The sequence below is a fragment of the Doryrhamphus excisus genome, linkage group LG19 (assembly GCF_037039965.1).
Source record: "Doryrhamphus excisus strain RoL-2023G ecotype Guam linkage group LG19, RoL_Dexc_Guam_v1.1, whole genome shotgun sequence".
In the NCBI taxonomy this organism is placed as follows: domain Eukaryota; kingdom Metazoa; phylum Chordata; class Actinopteri; order Syngnathiformes; family Syngnathidae; genus Doryrhamphus; species Doryrhamphus excisus.
The window spans coordinates 10,218,199-10,234,543 of record NC_136375.1 but is presented as its reverse complement, the minus strand read 5'-3'; the positions used below and the strand labels follow the sequence as shown (position 1 = coordinate 10,234,543).

At 39.8% G+C, this 16,345-nt stretch overlaps 1 protein-coding gene across 2 annotated transcripts in view; it reads left to right on the top strand.

Moving 5' to 3' along the window:
* Positions 1-16,345, top strand: part of usta (uronyl 2-sulfotransferase a) — a 40,493-nt gene that overhangs the window by 7,803 nt on the left and 16,345 nt on the right. Inside the window, exon 2 of one of the 2 annotated variants that reach the window (XM_058057380.2) lies at positions 10,894-10,998. The exons of the other annotated variant lie outside the window; for it this stretch is intronic. Coding sequence (XP_057913363.2) covers positions 10,894-10,998 — 105 coding nt within the window. The remainder of the gene's footprint in view (positions 1-10,893; positions 10,999-16,345) is intronic. 2 annotated transcript variants of the gene reach the window in all.

Here is a 16,345-nt window from a genome sequence, read left to right as displayed (position 1 = left end):
CACAGATATTACATCACTTGTTTATATATGTATTTTTTGTTCATAAAACCATTTTATGCTTGAAAATGCTTAATTTAGGCCAGGAATACATAACATTTGATTTAAAATGCTTTTTATTTATTTTTACTAATAACAGGGGTAGTTAACCACCAAACAGCTGCTAATTTATTCGTTAATTTTTTTTGAAAAAACGTGATAGAATGAAGCTGCGAAATCCGGAGCGAGGGACGACTGCAAAGCGCTATTTCCTTTGATCTACCCAGATTACATGAAAGCTGTTTTGTTGTCCATTCAGAAAAACACACACGAGCTTTACTACGCTTTTCCTCTCAGCCTGCAGGTATTTGACACTCTTGACACAGACTAGAAAGAATGCTTCTGTCTTTGTTTTGGGGGGGTGTTTTGTTTTGTTTTTTTAACAGAGTTGCTCCACATATCTTGAGGCTAAAATAAACAAATAGGGAACATGAAAAGAGATGCCCTCTGTTGAAAAGTGAAACACATTATATTGTATCAAACCTTCGGTAACACTTTTTTTTTTTTAATGCTCAGAGCACAGGTCACAGGGTAACTGTTTACGCTGTACATTGTTGTTCATATTTGATGTAATCTATTTATTCTTCACTTTATTATTTATTATTACACTGGAGCCAGGCAACGACATTTCGTTGGCAATTTCACTGCTGTGTTATTGTGCAATGACAATAAAGAAAGTCTATGTCTAACACAGCTTTCAAACCAAACATGGCGCCTCTTTCTTCCAGCAAAACTGTGACATGTTGTCCGTAATTATTATAATAGGAATGTATTGGCTGTGATTGGCTTTCAGGAGACAGACTTACAGTTTGCTCAAGTTTGACGCATTTATTTAATAAGGAAGATGAATTTATGAAAAACACTAAAACCAAAAAAAAATGGAATTGAAAAAAAAATACTTGAATTATCCCAAAAAAACAAGAAGAACAAGAAGAAAAAACGTATTCACTCACATCAATGAAACACAGTACTGTATGGGGTTGTATCAACACAGCCACACGTCACTCTGCCCTCCTCAAAGAAGCCCCAGCTACTCCTTTATAGGGCTCTCAATCTGCCCAGAACGTCCCACTATAGCCATAGGTTGGTCTACCAAACACATCTAATAATATAACTCTTCACAAAACCGGATTTCAACAATGCCATCTTATGTGACCCCAATGCTGCTACAATTCTTCATAAAACATTAACACATACACATATTTCCCTAACATTTCCGAACCCAAGATTAAATCCCCATAAAACCTGCAATCCCCTCCCTCATCCCCAGTACATGGTATGGTCTGATGATGTCACTAATGGCATCACCAAACCTATAAAACACAGACACTCCTCCCCAAACAGGTAAGATGAACTCTGTACACCTGTTCTAAAATAAATCCTAAACAGCTGTGGAATTTAGTTAGAATTAAACCAGTACTAATATTCATTCATTTTCTACCGCTTATCCTCACAAGGGTCACAGAGGTGCTGGAGCCTATCCCAGCTGTCTTCAGGCGAGAGGTGGGGTTCACCCTGGACTGGTGGCCAGCCAATCACAGGGCACATATAGACCAACAACCATTCACACTCACATTCATACCTATGGACAATTTGGAGTCGCCAATTAACCTAGCATGTTTTTGGAATGTGGGAGGAAACCGGAGTACCCGGAGAAAACCCACACATGCATCAGGAGAACATGCAAACGCCACACAGAGATGGCTGAGGGTGGAATCAAACATTGAAATCATTAATATAATAATAAGGGATAAGTGATGAGTTCTAATTCATTCACTTTGTCAAAGGATGGATGGATTGTATTGGTTTGTACAACAACTTTACTTGATGTAACTTATTTTAATTAACTTTGGTTTTTGTCATTCATATGTGCCCTGTGATTGGCTGGCGACCAGTCCAGGGTGTACCCTGCCTCTCGCCCGAAGACAGCTGGGATAGGCTCCAGCACCCCGGCGATCCTCGTGAGGATAAGCAGTAGAAAATGAATGAATGAATTTTTCTCATAGTGAATACTGTCGCTCCAGACTCTTGAAAATATTCACAAAAATACATTTTATCGAGAAGAATTCTAGTGGATACGTTATGGTTGTCTATAACCTGGCATGACTAGTGGTAGACAAAAGAAGTAAAAGCCCAACCATTATGCTCCATACAAAATATCACACACAATTGGGGCTCTGTATTGCGGTTGCCTACAACCATGCATGTATTTTTTTTGGTAGACAAACTAAATAAAGCTTTGTGGTGCATTTGTTGTTGAAGGACATTTCAAAACTTTATTAACAAAAACAGCATTAAATTTCTTGTTTTTCCAAGTGACCGATGTTGTCCACCCATGTCCGTCCAAGGATTTTTCTTTCAGTCTTCCAAAGGAATGTGGACGTTCCCCGAGGAAAGCAAACCTTGCACCTCCATCTCAAAAATGCCCTGAAACCAACCTTTGTGTTCCGTCTTTTCTCACTGCGTTTTTCACTGTTTGTTTTCTTTCTTTCTTTTTCTTTTTTTAAACATTTGCACAGCCGTCTCTTATGAGGAGCCGAGTTTAAAAAATGATTCTGACACATCGTTACCTTTCTCGTAGGAGAGCGTTGGTGCTACAATCCTCATCCGGCCATCACTTGTCACACTTAGGAACTCTTCAGAAATGAAGTTCCAGCTTCAGTTTGAAGCTTGCACGCCCCACGCAAACCGTTCTGGTCTACTGGAGAAAACCGCAGTTTTCCAGATGTTTTGAAGAGACGTCTTGAGTTGAAATTCCAACGTTAACAAAGCCTTCAACTAAATATACAAAGTCAGTCACTCATGGTCAAGGGTCATTTTAGGACTTGACTTGTTTGGTTCTGTCTTCAGTGTTGCTTCATGTCTTGGAATACCATCAGTTCTGTAGTGTTTCCACTAGTTGGTCCCAGAACAACTTGGCAAGTTCTCGTTGTACTAGTCTGCCTTGTTGGCTGTCCTGCAAAGCCATCTGTCACTCTTTCTAAAACTTTGACGCAAAACTTCCCGCCCATCTGCTGTATTCCTCGTAATAATCCATTTCCTCTCTGTTACCTCCTGTTTCCTGTGCTGGTGCTGCAAAAAATACCAATAGTTTCCTGGACAGCAAACTTGTAGTGAAATGTTGTTGTTGCCAGATTGTCGCTTTCATCGCGACATGTCCTGTAGTTCCATTGCATTCACAACCTCAGGATTTTCCCAAAAGAAACCATGCAAGCCTTTTGTTATATCTTCTCAAGGGATTTTGGATATACAGTTATCAATCGCCACAGTGGTTGATCATGATTTTTCAAAAATATATTTGTTAATAAATCATAAATCAAAAGACGCACATATTGTGTATTTTTACAAACATAAAAATGACTAAAAGACACATTCTAAGACAATGAGAAATGTAGAATTCTAAAGTGGTTATTAGGTATACTGTTACTGTAATGTTCACTGGGACACACAAGGATCAGACTTGATCTTCGGAACAACAGGCTTTTATTGCAGGTTTAAATGATCTCACAACAGGCACAATAATCCCTAATAAAAACACGGGCTACTTTTGCAGCCAAAGCTGAAACTCAACCCAGGCATCACTTCCTGTCCGCCTCTCTTTCAGAAGACATTTATAATAACACTTATCTACATCAAATTGCTTATTTACTCTTATTTTACTCTCCTATTTTAAGTAATATGAGTGTAAAGGTAACTCTAGGGGTGTTATTTCAAGTTTAGAGTGCTCTAATAATGCTAACAAGAAGGTCAACAGAATACCTCAACTCTAACTATGAAAATATTGCATTTAGAAAGGAATTCCACTTCACGGAAATTCACTTATTACAGTCAGGTCTGGAACCCATTAGCCACCATAAGCGAGGGGCTACTGCAATAACTAGTAAATAAACATAACGACATAATATGCAGTGCATATGCACACTAATGCAGTGTTATGAGGTAAACATCCAGAGCAATGTGGCTATGTTGCATTTCACTCCTTCTGTTGTACTTTCTACTGAAATGTAGAAAGGATAGGAAAAAATGTTTGATACGGTTGTAATGTTCCTTCAAAATTGTCTTGGTTTCATTCTGCCCCTCCCCCTAAGAACCAAAACAACAGTTCTGGGAAGCAGCAGATGACAAAATTGGAAGTCTTTAGCAAGATTTTTACAAGCTTTTTGAAGAGCTGGAAGGAGCTGCTGAGTGGTAGCTCCAAAGACCACCAGGCTATCGTTACCTGCATAATTTAATGTTGATGTAAGTTACATGTGGCCAAAAATGCCTTGAAATCCCACGTAATACCTTTAAGTGAGTTGTTGAGTCCTCACCCTCCATTGACTGTACACCATATATTTGTTTCTGGTCTCCGATCCCAGTGGGTTGGTAAATAAAGGGTTTGTTGGATCACTACAAACTGGGCCCTTGTGGGTGATTATCACCGCAAATATTTCCCAGCTTTCTTGACTGAAGCCACAAGCCCTGGAAGTGTACTTCTTCATTCTAAGCCTCATTTCTTTAGTATGCTCACCTCATATGAAAAAGCCTTGACAAGTGCTCTCAAATATTGTTAACAAATATGTTTAAATCTGTGCTAGTGATAATTTATAATTCATCCACCTCAAGGTGAACCATCGTGGTGGTGGGGTGATGGTATGAGCAGGCGTATTGGTGGAATTTTGAATGCAATCCTGAGGCCCCTGAGTTGCGATGATATTTTAGTTGACTGTATGTTTAAATGACGGCGCTCAAAGCCTTAATAGCACACGCATGACACATTGATTACAGAGGCAGTGACAGGTCTGCTGTAACTACCAACATTAAACTCCTGGATTTAGCCTAAATTGAATCACTACCAATGCAGTTCGGGCGTCCACAGCCACCAGCATTGCCTCGGTCTGTGTCTGTGTGGACTTCCCGCATAAAATCCAGTAAGATTTTGGAGGGGTTTTTTTTAGTACTTAAAACTGAATTTTAAATGAATGCAGTCAGTTTTCCATTTCAGTATTGTGCTTGGCGAACTGCAAAAACCATGCTGCATTGAACACATCCATGAGAGACAACATGGCGAAACGAATTATCCAAGAGAAGTCTGAGGGGCGTATGTAACCACCCTTGCCAGTCCCAGTTCTATTTTCTCAATTTTGATGGGATTATTACATGTCTCCTTATATTGAATCATTAATTCAATTTAAAAGCCTTATTAAAAGAACCTTTTATTTTTATCTGCCTACCTGTTAAATAACTCCTGGATTGTGAGGTTGGCTCGCGCATGGCGCCATCTTTTTTTTTTCCCCCAGTCCAGGGGTGAGAGAGTCTCCCTCACCTTTAGAACCTCAACCACTCCACCAACAAGACTACATTTGCATGAATCCACAGCGTGCGGAAGAGCGTGTTTGTTTGCCATCGCCTTGCATGCGTGAGTACAGTCCAATAGAGAGTGTGTGCAAGAACAGTACGGTTACAGAGTGTCAGTGTGCCGATGTGACGTGGACGGTGTAACCCTGCCCTGACGCTTCTAAGCAGGCACATTTAGCACCATACCCACACAAAAAAGTGTTAGTTCTGCAAGGAAAACCCTCAATAGACTCATATTTCCTCATGTGCTTTGGCATTTCAATCCCAAATTAGGCTTAGCAAAATGCCACAGTTTTGTCAGTATTACCAAAAGATTATTGAGCAAGACCAGAAGCATGCACAAAGTTTAAAAAGAAGTGTAGGTTTCCTTCTCACTCGCCCTCATGTTCCTTTTTTTAGTCTCTGCTGGTAAGTGGAAATGAAGTGAAACTGATTTTTTCTGACCACTGTGTCATTCACTCTCCGTAATTAGTGTCTGCTAAACATTGTGTGAATCTTCAGAGGTCTGCGCATCTGGTTCCATGTGGTTGCTTTGTTTTTGTTTTGGACCTTTTTTTAAGATGGCAATAAAATAGGATATCATATTTCTTAGCTGTTTGTTTGATGACCATTATCTTAAAATTAGCGGCAGGACTGAAGAGTCATCACGCTGGTGTTTGCCCAAATTTTAGGTCACTTTTTTGTGTGAGTGACAGGAAAAGTCATTTGGTTATAGCTAGAGTTTTGCATCATTTCACTTTGAGCAATTTCCCGATACCAATTCTTCTCAGAGGGGGGTGTAATAACAGTTGCCATGGTTTAAATGAGGGTGCTAACTGAAGTTCTTCGATCTCTGTGTCTCCATGATTAAAAAAAAAAAATGATATGAACTTTTTAGCGCAGACCTCACAGCTAGGAGGACCAGGGTTCGAGTCCACCCTCGGCCATCTCTGTGTGGAGTTTGCATCTCCCCGTGCATGCGTGGGTGTTCTCTGGGTACTCCGGTTTCCTCCCACATTCCAAAAACATGCTAGGTTAATTGGCGACTCCAAATTGTCCATAGGTATGAATGTGAGTGTGAATGGTTGTTTGTCTATATGTGCCCTGTGATTGGCTGGCCACCAGTCCAGGGTGTACCCCGCCTCTCGCCCAAAGACAGCTGGGATAGGCTCCAGCACCCCCGCGACCCTCAGGAGGAAAAAGCGGTAGAAAATGAATGAATGAACTTTTTATGAATTACTATGGAACATGGAACATCCTGGAATATGAATTATGGAGTGAGTTACATATGTAAGATGTTATGTTTATCTCGATTTATTATTTATCACTATTCTGATTGTTCTATTTATGATCATGATTATGACTGGTTGGCGACCAGTCCAGGGTGTACCCTGCCTCTCGGCTGAACTTAGCTGGGATAGGCTCCAGCATACCCTGGAAATCCAAATAAGGATAAGCGGTATAGAAAATGGATGGAAAAAACAATTCCACCTATACTGTTGTTGATGTGTTGTGATGCACAATAGACCGTACAGTCAAATTGTTGTTAAATCAAAGAAAAGTGCCTTGTTTGTACTAACTACTCTGTAAGATGCATACTAAAGTTTAGGCTGTGTGCAGCCTGCTTCAAAGAAGACTTCGTCTATAAATACAACTTTGCTGTTCTTGGAAGTGAGAGCTGCCATCTGTTGTTTTATTTCAGGGAATGTTGCTCTTTGCTCCCTCTCATCTTTGTATGGCTCTTGTCACCGCCTATCACTGCATTATCACACTCTTTTTTTAAAAAGTCCAGATCATCTTAGCTATTATGACCATTCATCTTTGACTCATTATGCTGTGGATGTTTTCCCGCTGACATGTGCTCCACATATGGCACGTAATTTGCCACTTTGTGGACTTTCTGGAAGCTCTTCGATGAAGTCATGAAGGTTACCAGGTGACCACACTGTATTTCCTACAATAGGTACTCAGTCTAATCCACGCCGTGACTCCTTTAATATCAGGGGACATTATATGCTTGAATAAACAATGTATAGATGTGACTTTTAGGTAGGCTGTAATTACCATCACCTTGGTAGATGTCTTCAACACAACACAACACACACAGCCGCAGAGCAGACACGGCATTTGTCAATCTGATGTTTACGAATGAGAAAATGCAGTAGTGAATTAGTTATTGGACAAAATGAAAAGAAAACCAAAAGCCATCTCTCACAGGCTGCTACTCTCTACAACTATGTGGTCACTTTGAAGAAACACTACACTTCAGTATGAACCCGTTTCTGTTGTATACAGTCAAATGGATTTTTTTTTTAAATGCGCACATGCACCTTTTGTGTCTGAACGTACCCCAAAATAAGGGAGTGGTAGCCTCTCCGTCTAAGAGCGCGTTTTAACCTGGCTTTGACCAACATGGAGCCCAGCTTTCCATCAAAAGGGAATTTATGTAACAGATGATCCAGACCTAAACCTTCGCCGCTTTGCACTGTGTAATTAGGGCTAACACACATGTGCTCAACCCTCATCCACCAAGATTGTTTTTTTTTAAAGTTCCTTGCCAACTTTTGCCACAAATTACAGAGAATCTTGAAGTACAATTATAGTTTCGACATGCAGATAGTACTTCAACATGTTATGATACTTTTAGTTCATGCAGATTAGTTTTGTAAAATCCTTCCACCGTAAACAAAGTTTCTAATGGCTGTGAACAGGATGAAAGATATTTGATCCTTCAGCTCTAAATGTGGCCTTTTCTCATGTTTTTGTTATTCATTCATTCATTTTTTTACCGCTTATCCTCACGAGGGTCGCAGCGGGTGCTGGAGCCTATCCCAGCTCTATTCGGGCGAGAGGCGGGGTGCACCCTGGACTGGTGGCCAGCCAATCACAGGGCACATATAGACAAACAACCATTCACACTCACATTCATACCTATGGACAATTTGGAGTTACCAATTAACCTAGCATGTTTTTGGAATGTGGGAGGAAATCGGAATACCTGGAGAAAACCCATACATGCACGGGGAGAACATGCAAACTCAACACAGAGGGTGGAATTGAACTCAGGTCTCCTAGCTGTGAGGCCTGCGTGCTAACCACTTGTTCACCGTGCAGCCTGTGTTTTTTTTTTTTAATCTGAATTAGATCCACCAATTTTCTATGCCACTTATACTCATTAGGGTAACGGGTATGCTTGAGCCTATCCCAGCTGTCATTCAATAAAATACAGTAAAAACAGGCATATTTCACACATAGTTGCAAATGGTGATGAATTCATTTGAAAACCGGGATAAATTTGATTTTTAAAAATTGCAATCATTTGACAGCCCTAATAATATAATTTTTCATATGAATGCTGAGTCATGACTATGCGGGGATCCGCATGTAAATATAATGTTTATGAGTTTAATTTAGCAAAAGTCGTACTTGTGTGCTTGGTCCTAGCTTTGCTAAGCCAATCCAGAAAGCCACTACAACATTTTTCCCCTTTTAATTCCATCATTCCATTCCATCATTGTAATGTGTCGTATTGCTCCTTTGCTTCCATTGCCATTTTTTTTTTGTATCATCTGGCTGATCATATTTTCCCCCCTTTGTCTTCCCATTTTTTTCTCTCTTTGTGTTCCATTGCAGCTGGTTTTAGAGACTATGATGATAATTGTTATTAATAATGTTAGATTGACTTCAGGCAAGTGCATCACTTCACATCCTTAAGATCCATTAAAAGTACATTGACAGGACCCTGGCAAGTGTCTCAACCGCATGCAAATGCATTGTTTATGTGGAGGCTCATTTTTGTGCGAAAACAAACGACAACAATGGGATTTCCAATCAAACATGCAGTGCTACATCTCTTTTGTTTAGTAGATGATTTAAGGCATATTTTTGCTTTTGTTATTCATTTCCATGATACTTAAAGTGACAAGCGTATAAGATAAATTGAACAAATGTCTTATTTAGAGCTGTAACTCATTGTGTGTGTGAATGTGCTTAGTTGTGGTGGAATCATTCCCTCCAAGAAATGTCCAGCCACTAAGGAAGTGGAAGCTGCCAGTAATTAATCTCTGCACATCCATTTGATTGGACATGATTTTTTTCCCTCTCCTTCTTCCTTTTCCCGTCTCTATCGGTGTGTCTTTTTGTAATTGCCTCACTGTTTTGTTGAACCCAGCCCTTCCTGACTGCGTGTATATTTTTTTGGTAATGGAGCACAGAAATCATGTTGCCGTTGTGTGTGTGACTATTTGTCGTTGAATATATTCTGCACTGGTTTTTATATTTGTGTTTTTTAGCATGAGTCAGCAACATAATGACTGCTTATTCACAACCTTCAAACCAAACATGAAGCAGATTGGGTTCCAAAAGTATAAAACTTAGAGCCCAACTAATTTCGGTTTATTGTTGCATTGCTGGCATGGTTAGTGACTCAGCAGCATCACCATTGCATCCCATAAAAGTGTTACTCATATTTTCACTGCTATATTTGCCAGTTCTCAAATATGGGGACACTTTTCAAGATTTCAGGGTTTACTGCCCTACGTCCTAGTCCTTATTTAAGACACTTGTGGCCTTAAATTCCAGTCCATGTTCTTAAATTCTGTTACATATTATTTACTGTTATTACGTCATACAGAACTCTATTTATTTTAAAGGATAAACAACACGGAACGTCTGAAGGTCGAACGTGATATCTGTGCGTGTTTGTTGTCAGCACTCTAGTTGCTATTGAATTGAGGTTTTTAATTTTTTCCCTCTTATAAAGCAATAATATGTTGATTTTTAATTATGTTTGAGAAGCAGATGATTGTGGGTGAGGTCAAAGGTGAGATCACTAAGTTTTGTTGTTTGTCTCATCGTAATGGGTCGTTGGGCAACGAAACAGCTCTTTGAGTTGGCTCTTTGAAGTAAGCAAGCCGTCGCTTTTTTCTTGTCTTTTTGATTATCAGCCACCTGAAACGCCAGCATCGTTACGACTCACAGGGTCTGGGGCTTGTTCCAATCACCGCAACGTTCGAAAAGTGCAAACCAATCGAGGGCTAAAGCGATCTGTGGTTTTATCAGGGAAATCGTGGTGCTTGGACTAACAGCCCTTTACCACGGTTGAAGTCCCAGGGAATTGAATCAATTGGAACCGGATTGTTCGGGTTGTCTTAGAAGAGGTATCAATCAGGATCTTGCACCAAGTTCTCAGACTAGAGCTGTTCTATCTAGTCTGATAGCCTGTCTTTGAGCAGGAACTGATGAAGCCTGCTCGGATGAGAGGCAAAATGTCTTCTGAGACAACCTGAACCGTCCAGTTGCGATGGATTCAACGCACCGAGAAAGATGATTTTTATTGATTTGGGATAAAAGATCAGATCATTAGGTCTGGTGCTTCTTTCGGAGATGCTTGAACTCGCTGATGTGAAAAAGTAAATGGATCATACCTAGATCATTTCAATTAGCTGCTGTTGCATGCTCATTGATCCAAAAGGTAGCATTTTAAGCATCCCGCATCACTCCCAATTAAAAGCTCCCCTCCGTTTTGACTCTCTTTTGTAGGGGTGTGTGGGAAAAATCACTGGTTGGTCAGAATGGCCGCCGGCAGGCTCTTAATCCATAAGGACAAGCTAGCGAGACAGCTGGCGTCCTGCAAGCGCAGACGAGGTAAGTACAAACTGTGACTAGAGGACGTGACTCACGGAGCAGTTGGAGCATAAAAAATCTCCGATCAACAACATTCTAGCTCGATTATGATGAATTTATTCGTGCTTTGGCACAATGTGTTGAGCAAACGGCTCATTGCTTCATCTGAAAGTGATTACGAGTGAGTGAAGCAGTGCATTTAAGATGGTTGAATATTCTTCGCTACGCATGCAAAGCGAGTCGCCACTGTGTGGTTGTTAAAGTCAATATGACTCCTGTGTTACTTCACACCTCGCTTGGTTTGAGCCTTTTTGCTTCCGTCTCATGACTCGCAAATGACTGAACCGTGTTTTGCTGCAAAGTTAATCAAGCTGACAATATCACGTTAGATGAGTCATATTTAGTCTTTGTCTTTGGTTAGTGTTAAAGATGCTTTGGACTGTCACGCAATCATTTAAATACATCTGTTCGCCTCTGATGTTTTCGGGAGGACTTTTATTTTGTTTTGTTTAGTGAGCACAAGAACTGTGTTTTTTTATGTAACCAGGAATACTTCATAACTACTTAGAGTTTACACATACAGTAATTGCAGAGTAGTAGGGCATGATCAAAGGAAAAAGTGGGTATATTTTGGGATCTGGATTTGGATTTTTTTGCCTGCAATTTTGACAAGTTCCAAGGATAACAGAAATAGCAGTTTCCTCAAGGCATTGCAGAGTAGTCAGGCATGAATAATAGTCATTATAAATTCCAATACATCCTGGTAAGGTTCAATTCAATTGTGTTTTTTTTATCTTCTTTATCAAATTGCTGGCACCTGCGACATTTTTTGGCCCCATGGCGGGTTATTTAGCAGTCACACTCAATTTAGAAATATGCACAGACGCTGCCTCAGCAGAATCATACAAAAGATGAGGTTTGTCTGTATAACATTATAAGTCCATCCATCCACCCATGTTCTTCCACTTATCCAAGGTCGGGTCATGGGGACATAAGGCTAGACTAGAATCCCCTCTCCCCGGCTACTTCATCCAGCTCCTACTGGCAGATCCCGAGGCCAGTTGATCTGCCAATGTTAGTCCAAGACTACTTTTGGAGGGGTCAAGTAACATGACACCTCAAGACATTTCTTGTGACATTTCCTGTAACTTGTCAGTGAATGTTACATAAATCTCAATGACAGGCATATGGAGGTGGTGGACTTCTGTGAAGCAGTTGACCTTGCTGGAGGTCTGTGCCCTACAATTCTCATCGTTTTCCATATGTTTAACCTCATCCCTTTTGCGGGTACATACCCGTCACTATACCTCCCAGCCCTGGCCCCACTTTGTGGTCCTGAACACCTGCGAAAACAAAAGTATTTTATTTATATCAAACTTATTTCTCCAAGATTGATGATGGTGGTGGTCGTGGTAGAGGTGGTGCAAAAGCAAAGCAGGGCGGAGAAGGCAGAGACCGTGAACATTCTGTAATTAAGGAGATGGGTGGCGTTTTGCCCCACTCCTAATCAAAGGGTAGAGTGGCTATACACACACACATGTACTGTAATGTACCGTGTGCCTGTATATACGTAACTATAACGTTTACATATGGTGTCAATTATGATCTAAATGTTTAGTAAAAGCAGTAACCATATGGACATGTTGCTAAGTTTAACAGTGTGTTTTACAAAGATATTTAATCAGCTACATATGCATTTAGTCACTTGCTTTAAGATGTAAATACAGCATTTAAGTAGTTCCAAGTTCACAACTTAAGTAATGTTTTTTTTTTAATCCCGGTATCATTAGTGTGTATTATGAAAGATAAAGTAAATTTTTCATGATATATACTGCTAAATCCAAAGTATATAGTATATATATATATATATATATATAGTGTATATTTTATATACTGTATATGCAAAATATGGTGAAATGTAAATGTTCTTCCATTTGCTCTAGGTATGACTTAATTGTATGTAAAGTATCTCTGCCTGACTTCCTGGTTAGTTGGAATGATTGACACCTTGTTTGGCCAATCACAGGTCACATGTTTGGTCCCTGGTGGTAGTCCAGAACTTCAATCCACGTGTTGGCTAATTCCAAGTTTGGCCGCCCTCTAGATTAAACAAAAGCATTTGTAAGCTTTTTTGAGACATTTTCCAGAATAATGTTTAGCAATACGGCTAATCTTTCTCCACATTGACATCAGTAATTCTTTTGAAGGTATTGGGCATGACAAGCTGCTGTTTGGCTAGCTTGACGTTTTGGCTAACATGTGTCAAGCTCACTTTAAGTTATATGTTGATTTCTGATGTTTTTTTTTTGTCTGAGTAGTGTGGGCTGCTTTTAACAATGTGTCAAAACCCAGATTCCACCAAAAATCTGAAAAATATTGTCTTGCGGTGAGAAAAGACACATGCTCGTCAATATAAACATGTCAAAAGCTAGCACACGCCCTCTGCTTTGTGCTACAAACAACAGGATGTGGTGTAAGATGAAACGTCTAACTCTGAGGAACCTGTAATCTGCTTTTTTACATAACCAGAACATTCTGGGGCAACGGTCCGGTGACCTGTCGCTGACTGAAGTCCCACAGCAAAAGTGAAAGTCCCTCAGCCACCTTCTCATCAACCAAATATGCCGATGTTCCTCTGGGCCTCATCCTTTTCATTGCATTTGTTTAGCTCCGAAGCCGGAGCTCTAATCTAATGTAACGCTATGTTTAAAAAAGAATGATGTTTAGTGCAATTGTAGGGGCTTTTTGGGGTAATTTATGGCCTGTTTGGATTAGATGTACTGATTTATGTAGCAGTAGTAGATAGATAATTGGGCGGTGCAGCTGCAGGCCAGAGGCAACGCCATGGATCTTGTGACACAGTAATCCAATTAGGCATTTAGCTACATGCCTGTTCTCTGCCACATTCCACTTAGATCACACATCAGTCACTCCCTAACACACACACACACACACACACGATATGTTTGTTTGGCTTGCTTCCTCTTTTCGTCTCACTCTGTCTTCATTAGTGGCGGGAGATAATCAGGAAATAGGGAGGGATTTTTAACAGGGAAGGCTGCGGAACCCGCAGACGTCCTCTTTTGAACCTTTCCTCCAATTGACCTTTGAACTCAGTGTTAATACGGATGACAAATCAACAGAAATTTGGCAAGTTAGCACCTCCAGCTTTTCCTTGAAGTTTAAAGAATCTGTGCGGATGAACTTCCAGTTGATCAATTTTCAGTTCAGTTTGTCAATTTTCTTAAATATATTTTCTTCTCCTAATTCTGACTTTATTCCCATCACTTTTCCTATCCAAATTTTCCAAAAACTACAACTTTATTTTTTGTTTTGTTTCTAATAATATTTTGGCTGTAAAAAAACAAATCTTATTACTTTTAAATTTTAACTTCATGCTACTAAAATTATTTTTTTTATGTTATATGATTACTATTATGGTTACATTTTTGACAATTTTTTTATTAGATTGCAGCTTTTTCTTGTAATATTTTGACATTGTCCTTGAAAAATTACTGATTTGGCCATTTTTGGTGCTGTTTTTTTCTTGTTAAATTAGATTTATACAATGTGACATGGGCCAATAGGAAAAAAATAGCCGCAGGCCGCAAATGATGTAGTAGCCCGGGCCACACTTTGGACACCCCTGCCCTACGCGGTGCCATTTACTTTCCAGCAGCTGTAATGCAGATAAACAGTAACTTACACTAAAACGACACGACTCAAAAGATGACCTGCTGGATCCACCAATATTATGGCCCATTGAAGTAGTTGCTCCAGGGATTACCATGACAACCACCGACATGCTCTTCCTTGTACCAAACATTCAAATGAGGTAGAAGGTGTTATTTAGACGTCTGCTGTTTCCATATAGTTACAGAAAGCCTTTCTTTCTCTGTGTGTGGTCAAGTTTTACAAGCGTTTTTATTGTTTGTTTTATTTTATTATCCTGCAAAGTGTATTGCAGAACACTGACGACAAACCCACACAGGAAGTACATGTCGAAAGGTCGGAGATTAATTTTTTCCACAGGATGGCAATCTATCAGTGGCATTGCATTGCGTGAGGGGGGGACTTTTTTGTGTTGTTTTTGTCATAAGAAGAAATGTGCAGAATTATTTTAACGACATAAAAGAAAAAGCTAGCACCAAATAAATCTACAGCGATTTAAATGTATTCATAGTGGCCTGCCACCAGTAAATCGACTGGGAAAAAGACTGGGAAACACCGCAGTGGGTGGGTGGATGTTTTGTGTGCACTTCATGACAGAGATGTCCTCACCGTGCTGTGACCTCACATGTTGCCCCAAGAGAAGTGTCCTTTATCCCGACGAATGAATTCAATGAACCTCTGTCACAACACTGTTGTTTGCACATCCAAGGTAGCCTGGAGTTAAAAGAAATAAATCAGTAGCTGATAGTATTTGATATCACAAGATTCATCTCCAGCACACATCACACTGGGGGCCAAGTGGGAAAATGTGGCTCCGTATAATAAACTAGTGTGTTTGTGTCTTCCTGCTGGATCCCATTTCGCAAACACAAGGAGAGATTGTTCTGTTATGTAATATTTCCTCCCGTTGCAGCTTTTATTCCCGCCCCCGCTCACCAATTTGTCTTCCTCCCTCCGGGCCACACCACCTGGATGTTGGGAAAAGGGATGAGCGGTGTTTGTAGTCACAAGAAAAGGAGGCTGCTTTCTGAAAGTCCACGCCTCCGTTTACAGAGCTCCATAGTTCCCACATGGGGCATCTTAACACTCATTCACTGTCCCGTGTTTGAATACGTGGGATAGTATAAGCGAAATATTGAAACGTTACTCAGCTATTTATAGAACCTGGTGATGTTTGCATGGCTTCTAGTCGGAATTATTGAGGTGTTGGGGCTTGGAAACTTCTAGGAGGTAGGCAGGAACACAAAGGCAGACGGTCACACACAAATGGAATGAGTTATTTATATTGTTATTTATATTATTCACATGTATTGATATGTGAAGAAGTTCTATACATTTCAAGAAAAACACACATCACTGTTTTGTGGTATAGGTGAAAAAGAGCATATTATTTTTATGAACTTCGATCTTTGCTCTTTTTTTCCTCCAATTTTGTATTTGTTGTTTTTTTATATATATATTTTCCAAATATTTCAAATGTTGTTGATCTCATTCCCATAATATTGTGACATGATTCCCATAATATTATGAAATTTTTCTCATCATATTTTGACTTTATTCCTGTAATATTATAACTTTTCCCCTTGTTTGTTGGACTTTAAACAAACAAAAAAAATTACACTTCAACTCTATGCTACTAAGATTTTCAGAAACTAATTTTCCAAAAATTACAATTTTACAATTAATTTTACAACAA